This window comes from Megalops cyprinoides, chromosome 8 (assembly GCF_013368585.1).
Source record: "Megalops cyprinoides isolate fMegCyp1 chromosome 8, fMegCyp1.pri, whole genome shotgun sequence".
NCBI classification, from domain to species: Eukaryota; Metazoa; Chordata; class Actinopteri; order Elopiformes; family Megalopidae; genus Megalops; species Megalops cyprinoides.
The window spans coordinates 23868642-23880390 of record NC_050590.1 but is presented as its reverse complement, the minus strand read 5'-3'; the positions used below and the strand labels follow the sequence as shown (position 1 = coordinate 23880390).

Below are 11749 nucleotides of genomic sequence, written 5' to 3'. Positions count from 1 at the left end.
TGCCGTATGAATATGAACACTTGGTCTCAGTCCATGGTTTTATCTGCAGTAATGATAATTAGACATATTAGCCAAACAAATATAGCCTACAGTTTACAACGTTTAATGTTTAATCCTTGAGGAAGATTAATCATTTTAATTAAAGTAATGCAGCTTGTGTGTCGTTTTAGCAACACACACTGCATAGACTACGACGTGAAGATCTAAACAGTTCAGAATAAATGTACACATTAAAAATGCCAGAAAACGTATAAATCCATAAACGCAAAAGACTACGTATCTAATCCAGACTAGAATAATGTGAGAAGTAGTGCAAATCCACGTTAATTCAGCGTTGCTGTTAATGTAAACTATCTAATTTACTGCAAAGGAGCACAACATTAACTGGAATATTTTCATTCATGACATCAATGTGAGGTCGCTTCAAATCAACGCTTATATGATGTTGTTGTGGTGTTTATATTGATATTTCATCACAAATACGTGTAAGTATACATACTAATTTATACGGCGTTTTACATGCAGGTACTTGTGTAACTTTTCGCACTCGCGACAGTCAAAGGCAGATCCACAATTGGTAATTGCCTCCATGAGATGCTATGGCTACAGCCCCAGTGTCCAATAGGCAGACGAAGCGGAGTATGGTGCCTTCCTCACTGAGGCGTAATTGGTCAGATGCCCTTGCCTCGTTACCTATGCATAAAAGGGGCGGTACAGACCTACAAAATACAGTTTGACCGTTGTCATCACTTTTTCGACCAACATCTGGACTGAATTCTTATCGTGATTGCATCGTTTTCATAGAAGAAATACAGCTGTGAGTATGAGATGTTTGCCCAGCTAATAATTATTATGAGAAGTCACGTCTTTCTCGTTCAATTCAGTTTGTTATCTTCAATAATATTGAACCTCCAGACAGTGTGGCCTGTTATTTACTATCTGGGTCGCTCATCAGTTATCAAATCACAATCTAGCATGTGGTATCCAATTTAATTTGAATGTTAAACGCATGAAGATACAGTACAAGTCATATTAATAAAAACTCAAGAAATAATAGAAATTATTACGTGGACTACAAACTGCATAATTCCGTTAATGGAAATACACATTGTAGTCTGATAGCTGTTTGTGGCAAATTTTCTTAATGAAATGAATGTAGGAGGTTCGTTTTGGTCGGTTCTTATATTGTGTCGTGAAGTCTAATACGAGGCATAGTTTACAGGGGAGCGTATAGCAGTTCGTAAGCATCACTAAAGTCATAGCAGCCTTCCAGACACAAAGCATCCAAAAGGTGTATTGCCACACCAAGGCAATTAAAGAGAGGACCTTCTCCGACATCATTGTGTTCTCGAGGTTTTTTCCGAGACAGTACATGTAAAACTTATTCGTGCCTCTTAAATTACTCAAGCGTGAGGACATTTACTGTCATTAATACTGCTTTTTGAACATCTTATACACCAATATTACACGGGGTGGTGTAATATTAAGATAAAAGTAGTAATTAATTCATAGAACGTACACTGTATGTGTTAAAAGTTGTTTTGAATAGCCTAAATTTAATTTCTTTTAAAGCAAATTGCATCTCTGCCATAAGAAAGAGGATGGCGAGAGAAGACAACAAAGATGGATTTGATACCCCACTTTCTTTGTTACCTTACGCAGTTGTTTATTCATAGTTTTTTTTTTTTTTTTTTTTTTTTTATCGTCGTTCTTTCTTTGGCTTATTTGTTTGCCTGCCCTGCAGTCATGTTTTTGTAGAGGAAAGGGGCCACTTCCGAGGCCCACATATTATGGCCTTTGTGTCTAAGCATAAACAGGCACAAAGTGCCCATGAAGATTCCACTAAAAACAGGATGTGGAAATCGCTTAATTTCATTAATTATCCGGTAAAACACTCGGAATAAAAATTTGTGATGCCTCTTTCTTTGTAGTTTATACCATTGCCTGTGGTTAGAAGTGCATTACAAATATATGTAACATGTAATGACAGGAAGTTTCACCTTTGAACAGGAGACTTGTGTAACCTCATAAAACCCCAAGGGACAGCACTGATCCCTGCTGTTTCAACTCTTCTGTTGATTGTAAGTAATTGAGTATGATGCAACAGCTGCTCCATACTATGGTGCTTTGTGTTGTAACTGTTGCTCCATTTGCCTCCTGACCCAAATCCACCCTAGAAGATATTACAAAAATAACACTGCAAGCTTGTTGGAAATATATATGAAGTTAAAGAAAACATAAAAACATAAACATATCTCATATCACACAATACAATAGTCTAATCATGTGAAAAATTTCCTGTATTTTTTAGGAGTTATGTGAATTATTGTTATCTAAGGACACACAATCAGCGAGCTCTAACAGCTTAGGAAATTTAGTTATGGCATGAACCCAGGGTTGGCTATACTGGTAGCAACACTTTGAGATGTAGGCATACATATCATCTTTCTCTAAGAATGTAAAAGGTCTTCACCTAGCCCATTTTTGTGTAAAAGGTGGGTGTCCTGAAAATGCTTCATATTGCATTATATGATAATTCGACATAAACTGTGCTCTCGATTGATGCTTCTGTTTGTCTCTTGACAACTACATTTGAACTACATTTTACAGTGTGTCTTTGTTATCAGATTTTCAAGGCCAAGAAAAGTACTTTGATTTACACTGCAGGGTATATTTAGTCTCTCAGAAGTACACCTGATATGCTCCTCTCTCTACCAGGCTATGACGGCTTCCACGGAGTCCACTGCGGCCACTAAGAGACGTGTCAAGTCCACCACCAATAGAATAGGATCTACTGAAAAAGTGGAGCAGGGGCAATGGGGAAGAGCCTGGTGAGTTTACACAGGAGATGGGCTTGTTATCATTATACTGCACTAGGGGTGCAACGAATAATCGACATAGTCGACCAAAATCGATGACCAAATTAGTTGGCAACGAATTTAATTGTTGATTAGTTGGTGACGTCATCACGTTTTTCATGCTGACTCAGAATGCTCAGACATGTAGCCTAAGCTACATTGCTTTACTGGAGTGAACAATAGAGATGGCAACACCTTCTCAACCAAAGACGTCAAAAGTGTGGCAGCATTTCAGTCTTACCCCTTTTGCACGTAACTTATTTCTTATGCTATGTAGCGCGTTTTACGTTACATGGTTTATTAAGTTTTCAGTGGCGTTATTAAGCTTCGCATAGTTTTCAGTTTACATTTGCTGTATATTTTAATGTTAAATCGCTGTTTCCTCAAACCTAAAATTAGCTAGAATTTTTCCAATCTAGTTTTCTAATTGTTTTAGCATACGCGCTAAACGGCGCATTGGTGTGACCGTACAAGCGATTGGGTTAACTCTGCCAAGAAGGTTGTGAACTGCAACATTTGCAAACCTGACCTTGCCTGGCATGGGAGCACATCAGGTACGCTCGAGCATCTGAAGAGGTAGCACATTGGCTCTTTGGATGATGAAGACTCGTCTCATTAAATTAGTTAGCTAGCTAGCATAGCTAATGTTAATGTTAAAAGCCATGTTACTTCATGTTATGAGCTGTAACGTTTTCTATTTTGAAATACATTTTCTCTTGATCAACAAATTATTAATGATGTTGAACATGCAGTGTAGCAAATAATAACCTATTATGCACAATGATCCTGTTCTCATTCCAAATGTGCCATAACTTTACAATGTTAAACCAGAGCCCATCTGCTATATAGAAATTCTCTGTTTAAACGTAGCATCGTTGTCATGGCGACATTTATGGCTGGACATAGTGTTGCTGCCGAGTGCACAAGTTTAGAGAACACCAGAGAATTTGATACTTTCTAAATCGCAAAAGATTTCTACAACTCATGCCTATGCGTGCGTGCCCAATGTGGGTTGCATTCGAATTAATTTGAACGAGTTATGGGTTTGTTGGATCTCATAATGCTACCGTGGATGGCTTTCTTCAAAGGAGGCAGACTTGTACTCCCCAGCAAGCAACTGCGCTCACTGAATTAGTCTTAGTAACCATTCATTAAAAATGTATTTTTGAATGAAGTTATCATCTTTATTGTCTTTATTGTTAGTTAGCATATTCCTAAAACAACCTGAAGCTAAATTTAAAAGCCGATAGATGTATGAGCCATTGAGCAATTGTGCGATTCATAATCCAAATAATCGATTATTCATCTCAATAATCGATAGATTATTCAACTATCAAATTAGTTGTTAGTTGCAGCCCTATACTGCACTGTGTTTTTGGTTATTATTACAAGTATGCATTGGTTAACAAATCCTGAGAGAGTTAAGGTTATTAATAACATTGTCCGTGTATCATGTTTATCATGAATATCACATTTGCTTTAATCCAGCAGTATAATTCAGCTTCAAGTGGCCTTTCTTTGTTAAAGATATTACATAATTCTGTCTCTCTAGATATTGAAATGTGTACCATAAGTTTTGTAGAAGGAAATGTGAAGTAGCACATTTGGTCAGGATAGCACATTTCACAAAGTATATAATATCTTTGATACTCAAATGATACTTTGTCAGTTACCATGGATTTGTGTAGTCCTGGAAGACAAACCTGTAAATGACATGGTATTTATATTTGGTATCAATATTTCTGATTAAGAATGCATGTATTTTGTTAACTGAGGTAATATGACATTGAAATACCTGCTGTTGATGATGCTGTTAATGCTAAAGATGGTAGAAATACTCACTTTCAGTCTTTAAGGAAAAACCTTGCTGTGTTGAACTTATAAGACTGATATTTTAAGTCACTTCTACAGATTTTGGCAACACTGCTTTCAGCAACTGAACTATCAGATGAGCATTGACCAGAACCATTCTCTATATCACACCAAAGTGGTTTTTGAAACTACAGACTATTCTAATTTATGCATGTAAGGTAACTGGTATGACTAATCTTAATGTGTCTTTTATGGGCATCTGCAGGGAAGTGGACTGGTTCTCTCTGACCAGTGTGATCCTGCTCCTCTGCCTAGCCCCTTTCATCGTCTTCTTCTTTGTCATGGCCTGTGACCAGTATCAGTGCTCCATCACCTGGCCTCTCCTGGACCTTTACGGTGGCAAGGCCACCCTTATGTCCATCTGGAACCGGGCTCCCTCCATCACCTGGACTGCTGCAAAAATCTACACCATCTGGGTCACCTTCCAGGTAGGGTCAGAAAGAGGTGGGACCTGAAGGAGTAACTTCCTGAAGGTGGTCCGGGGTTGGGTCATGGAAAGTTCAGCTGCAACACCTCCTGAATGTGATGATAATTATTGTTGAGTTTGCTGTAGATAAAAGTATTCTTGTGATGTGGGACCGAACAAACTGTTCCAACAGCATAATGGTCTTGTGACTTTTGAAATGATGTTGTCAATTTTTTGATCAATGAGATTGCAAATCTTCATCCACCAGGTGGTGCTTTACATGTTTGTCCCTGACGTCACTCACAAGTTCCTTCCAGGCTATGTGGGTGGAGTTCAGGAGGGAGCACGCACACCAGCAGGTAAGGAAGAGGGGACAGAATAAAACCCTGTTCATTTTAGCTAGCTTCCACTTCATGTTAACTGCTGCTCATTTGAGTTATTAAAGCAGATTGTGGAACCATCTAACCTTCCTCTTGATTGGGTCAGTCATATATGAGACAATGTATTAGTCTGTCCATTCAGACACACTAAGGGACTGAGCTTCATTACCATACACCAGCAGTTATTACAATGTCCTCTTTACATATAAAGATATAACTATGCATATATTTCTAGATAAAAAGAATGGAGTTGCTGTGGGAATTTATCGCATAAAACCTTCTGAAAAAATCATCAAAAAGGAAAATTGTTGGGACTTCTCCCAGCTGCCTATCATAATTCCCATAATGCATATTTCAGCACATTGGATCATCTAAAGCAATGGTTCTGTCAGGGATATGGCTACTGTCTTCCGGGTTGGCCTCATAACTGTTCTATCTCTCATTTAGTTAATATATTTCACCTGTGTTCTCTGTTATTTAATCCCTGCCCTTTGCCCATGTATTTGCTCATTCTTGAGTTGTCATGCTTAGTGTGTGAGAACTCTTCAACGGACCCTTATTTGTTTCCCCTAAGTAAAGATAACTTCATTTTCTTTGTGCCAAACCTCTCGTGCCCTGAGTCATTGATACATTTGTTTTCTCCCTGCTCCTTGTCACAAGTTTTGAAATGTTTTTGGTCAGTACACATCTCAATCTCGGTCCCCTTCTCAATGCTGACTTGGTTATTTTACTTTTTATTCTGTTGAAAATGTATCTGCCCTGGAAATGTATCAAACACCTCTCCCTCACAAGGCCTCATATACTCACTAGAGGTGCATGCAACCCCCAGTTATTATCACTGTTATACTTCTTTTTCTTGAAGGTCTCATAAACAAGTATGAGATAAATGGCCTGCAGTCTTGGATCATAACCCACGCTCTGTGGTTTGCCAATGCCTATCACTTCCATTGGTTCTCCCCCACCATCATTTTTGACAACTGGATTCCTCTGCTTTGGTGCACCAACATCCTAGGCTATGGTGTGTCTACATTTGCCTTTGTCAAGGCGTACCTCTTCCCCACCAATGCTGAGGACTGGTATGTGGATTACTCTCCCTGCTTAGAGCTTAACTCAATACTTTGCTAATTTAAGTGATGTCAGGCGTCCGTTATGTTGTTTTGCTTTGGAATCCTCCGTAGCAAATTCACTGGGAATTTCTTCTACAACTACATGATGGGGATCGAGTTCAATCCCCGCATTGGGAAGTGGTTCGACTTCAAACTCTTCTTCAATGGAAGGCCTGGGATTGTCGCCTGGACGCTCATAAACTTATCTTATGCTGCCAAACAGCAAGAGCTCTATGGACAAGTGACAAACTCCATGATTCTGGTCAATGTGCTTCAGGTAAGAGGTCTCTTGATATTGCATCCTGGTTATAGCTCTCTTATGTAACAGTTTTTCATGACAGTTACTACAAGGAGATAATAGGGCAGTGCTCATGGTGTACAAGGTATTGAGTAATTTATTATGTAAAGAATGTATGAGCAGCCCCAGTCCTTGACCTCTACAGGTTCTGCCGTTTCTTAACTTTAATTTACATTTTTACAAAGTCACCTTCTGCTCCAGGAAACATTACAGTTCTGATAATCGATAATCGATAATCGGTCTGCATCAAGAACTCCTGTAAAAGTACTCCGGGTGCTCTAACCACAGTCTTCCTGCTCCATCAGCTGCTGTGTCATTTTCCAAACTCAATCCAAGGTATAAATCAGATGCGGAATGGTAACCTTGCATCCAGATACATAGCTTGATTAGGTAGTTAATAAAATGGTTTGTACATTACTTCACAGAGTTCCTAAATCTAGTGTAGCTGAATAGTCATAAGAATGCACTAGGGCTGGACCCGAATATTCGACTATTTTGACATTTGTTTGTTGGGTAGGTATTCGGTTTTCAATTTTGGGATTCATTATTTGCTAAATGTAGGCTATCAGTAAGGGCGAACTGCAAAATACATTTTGTCAGCACATTCTTGTACTATATTTATACTTTTTAATTGCACTATTAAAATGTGGAAATATATACCACCTCAGCTTGGGCACCTGACATCCCACTCACTCACAGCAGTGAACATCACTGTGATGAGAAAGTAGCCGGCGATCGCCGAGCTCATGCTTTGGGACTCGAACGGAGGGTCTAAGTGTTTCCACCAACCCCTAGCTAAGTTTGTCACCCTGGAAGGATGCTAGCTGCAGCGATGCCATGCTTCTCTTTGCTTCTGGAGGGGCTTGAGACCATTTTCAAATATCACAGCTCCATCAGCAGAGACGGTGATGGGAAATGAAAAGGAGCCGGTGATCGCCTGGTTCCTACTTTGGCACTCAAACAGAGGAAGTAATGGTTTAGACCGAGCCCTAGCTAAGTTTGTCACCCTGGGAGGATGCTACCTGCAGCGATGCCGGTTCCGTAAGCAGTGATGGCGATGAGTGTATAGGATGGGTTAAATGCAGAGGACAAATTTTGTTTCAATGTATGCGAGTACTGCGAAATGACAATAAAGAAATTATATATAAATATAAATCTTACAAATATAAATCTCAAATCTTAAATTTGTTGAATGCTGTTTCTGTTTCACAACGCTTTGTTGTCTCTGTTTCGGAGCCTATTATTATGAGTATTTATGTAGGTCTATAATTTATCCATGATAATAAAATTGTCACAGGCTGTTATTATGTCACAAAAAGTGCATAGATAGGACCTCGTTCAACCAAACCCCTCGAGATTACAAACATGAATAAAACACAATGTTTTTATTATTAACAAATAACAATACAAACAACAATACTGTAGAATAACAGAATCCTTAAAAATGAATACCTTTAATTAAACTGAAAGACACGTGTTGCAGCGCTATGCCGTCCATCTCAGCCGAGAACAGAGAAGTATCTGGCTGAGTCCTTCCCGAGTCACGCTCAGCACCACCACCCTCCAGCTGTAGCTTCGTATATTTGCTGTCGATTACTACCGAAGCTCCGGAGCCCAAAAAATGGTATTTGGGACAGCCTTAGAATGCACTGTGTTTGAAAGCAGCCCATTCCCCATTTAATGCCATGTTCTAAAAATGTGGTAACATTTACCATGGCCAGAGAAATTACTTGAAAGAGGATATATTTAAAATGTGTTAAGATGTTAAAGAAAAACTTAAAAACTTAGACTTAACTTTTAACTTTAAATTAAATTAAAGACTTTACAGTAGTTTACAACATTGGGGAACCTGTTGATCATGTAGGAGCACTTCACTAGATGGACACAAGATGGATAGCTGACTATAAGAGATTCTTAGTTTTTGCACTTTGCTCAATGACATTCAATTTAAGCACCCCCCCCCCCAAAAAAAAAAAAAAGCTATGAGTTTAATGTTCTATCTACTGCTCCATGATACTTGATACTTCATCTACTTTTCTTTCAAAAATTCTGAGTTTGGATGGCTCTCTCTCTTCTTCTAGGCAGTCTATGTCTTGGATTTCTTCTGGAATGAGGCATGGTACCTGAAGACCATTGACATCTGTCACGACCATTTTGGCTGGTACCTGGGCTGGGGGGACTGCGTCTGGCTGCCCTTCCTGTACACCCTGCAGGTATGTGTCCCCATGCACTATGGATGGTAGATCTTTGTTATCATGTGCCTCAGTAGCTTTCTGAACTTCTGAATGAGGTACAAATAGGGGAAGTGACTAAAATCAGAGCAGCTGTTGTCAAGGATGTGTGGGCTAGCAAATCCAATGTGGATCCTGCTTTTAAGGGACTATATACAATAGGAAGACCAGACAACAAAATTAATTAGTTGTAGGTGTGTCCCTTGTGTGGAAGAATAACTGCTCAGAACTGTGTTATTAAGGGAAAACAAAACACACTGATTTTGAACTAATCTCAGGAAATCCAGATGGGATGAATATTAGAAATTGGTATAGAAATGGTTTTAAATATTAAGGTAATCAGTGGCAGCTAAGGAAAGACAATGAGACATGCCTCACTGTTATGACAAAGTGATGTTTGTGGTTCTTACCTGCACATGCATTCTGGACTTGTTCCCAGGGCCTGTACCTCGTCTACCACCCGGTGCAGCTGTCTACTGCCAATGCTGTCGGGGTCCTCCTCCTGGGCTTGGTAGGGTACTATGTCTTCCGCATGACCAACCACCAGAAAGACCTTTTCCGCCGCACCGAGGGTAACTGCACCATCTGGGGCTGCAAGCCAGCCTACATCGAGTGTACCTACAGCTCGATGGATGGGCAGACACACCACAGCAAACTGCTGATCTCAGGCTTCTGGGGCGTCGCCCGCCACCTCAATTATACGGGCGACTTGATGGGCTCACTGGCTTACTGTATGGCCTGTGGTGCCGGCCACCTGTTGCCCTACTTCTACATCATCTACATGACCATCCTGCTGGTGCACAGGTGCATCCGTGATGAGCACCGTTGCCACAGCAAGTACGGCAAAGACTGGACACGTTACACTGATGCTGTGCCTTACAGGCTGCTACCTGGGGTCTTTTAAAAAAGCGTTGGGGGTTGGCCCAGCTAAGATGTAATTGTTTTGCTGCTGCTATGATACCACAACATGACAATGTTCCCTCAAAGTTTCACAGTTGCTGTATGAATGTTATGAATTAGCTGAGGGTCCTTGCATGGTGTATTTCTCCTTTGTTGTGATGAAGAAGACAGAAATGAGCCACTGACGTAGTACTAGGGAAAGGGAAATAGATCACATTCCCTGAAACTTTTTAGTTAATATACAGTACCGATCAAAAGTTTAGACACACCTACTCATCTTATATTTCAGATTCTTAAAAGTAGCCAATGTTTTTTGTAAAGAAATTCAAACATTGACTTCACTATTCATATTTGTCTAAGAAACACATTTCTAGCATTTAAGCATAAGTCTTTTGATCAACATGTCTTTGAATGCATGTTTTCCATTATCTTAATCAGGTGTGTCCAAACCTTTGATTGGTGCTGTATAGCGTTCTCAGAAATGTGTGTCAGTTTTAACTTTTGTAAGTTTGTCTACTGTAGTGAAACAAATAATGCAGCCATACTACTGTATTAAAAATCAAATCTTTTGCAAGTTCCTACCAAATGCTACCAAGTAATGGCATTTTCTACTGAAGTTATTTATATTGCATGCTCTTCTTTGTGCAGTTCACATGTGATAATTTTGTTTCATAACAAAACAGTGCATAAACAAAATCCAGTTTTAGAAAATACGTAACAAAATGCAAGCTCTTTGTAGTTATGAAAGTACTTAATGTAAAACATATAAAAATAATGCTCCCACATTAGACAGAATTAAACAAAATGGCATCAGTTGTGATGGGTGAACCATAGTAAAGCTTATTAATAAACATGCTTATTAATTACAAAAAAGCTCCAGGCTTAGTACATCATAGACTTCTGTACTGGTCCACTGTGGACTATCTCCAAAGTGCCTTATTGCCTGCTAGCCTTATAACAACATAAAGTACTCTGACCTTTCAAACAAAAACTAGAATAAACAAGTATAACATATGAGTAATCTTGTATCTTTTTTATCTTGTATCTTCCTGTATGCAGTGGGTGTGAATGCAGTAGCATGGTGTACATGGTGTCTTGTTTGTGTTGAATTTGCTACTGAGGCATAAGCACCACATGTGAAAACAACATCTATCTATCACTTATTAAAAGAAGGTATCACAGACAAGTATATACAAAAGGATAGATTTATTTAAAGTTATTTTGCCTACATAGAAAAATATGATTGGCCTCATAATAAATATAGAACCTAAAATCTGTTAGGCTCCATTAGTTCATACAGTAGTACAATCAATGCCCAGTTTCACAATACAGCAAAGGCACTAGCATTTACCACAGTCAGTGCAGGCAGAGGAGTAACATGATTTATAGTTTTTTGTGGGAGTGCTGTAATCCTGTAGGGGGTCACATGGAGACAGATCAGCCGCTCTCACACAAATAACATCCTACAGGTTACTGTGGTCTGTTGCTCATAGTCGGATTCATGGCTGAATGATTTGTTACTAAGATGTGTCTTCTCATTTGTTCCTAAGATGTGGTTTCTCTACAAGTGGTTTTATTGCATTCCCACATGAAGAGTAAGCAATGGGCCAAATGATAATGGTTCTATGTGTGTGAACTCTTTACCCCTTCAGATAATATTGACCAATAAAATATATTCTAATGCAAAGTTATAACCAA

At 39.2% G+C, this 11749-nt stretch overlaps 1 protein-coding gene across 2 annotated transcripts; it reads left to right on the top strand.

Moving 5' to 3' along the window:
* The first annotated feature begins 720 nt into the window (after positions 1-720).
* On the top strand, positions 721-10315 carry LOC118782045 (7-dehydrocholesterol reductase-like). 2 transcript variants are annotated; one of them, XM_036535271.1, is made up of 9 exons: positions 721-817; positions 2011-2081; positions 2719-2831; positions 4936-5158; positions 5405-5495; positions 6379-6592; positions 6695-6899; positions 9002-9133; positions 9591-10315. In XM_036535271.1, the coding sequence occupies exons 3-9, from the start codon at positions 2722-2724 to the stop codon at positions 10053-10055; spliced, it is 1440 nt and encodes a 479-aa protein (XP_036391164.1). In that variant the 5' UTR covers positions 721-817; positions 2011-2081; positions 2719-2721; the 3' UTR covers positions 10056-10315. The 2 variants fall into 2 exon arrangements, with proteins under 2 accessions (XP_036391164.1, XP_036391165.1); XM_036535272.1 differs by lacking the exon at positions 2011-2081.
* Positions 10316-11749: the final 1434 nt, after the last annotated feature.

What these genes read in the sequence shown, in the direction of transcription:
- LOC118782045 (XM_036535272.1), top strand. Translation starts at nt 2,722, where the DNA reads ATGACGGCTTCCACGGAGTCCACTGCGGCCACTAAGAGACGTGTCAAG. An exon ending in GGGCAATGGGGAAGAGCCTG is followed by an intron (nt 2,832 to 4,935) that starts GTGAGTTTACAC and finishes GGGCATCTGCAG; the next exon opens with GGAAGTGGACTGGTTCTCTC. An exon ending in CCCACCAATGCTGAGGACTG is followed by an intron (nt 6,593 to 6,694) that starts GTATGTGGATTA and finishes AATCCTCCGTAG; the next exon opens with CAAATTCACTGGGAATTTCT.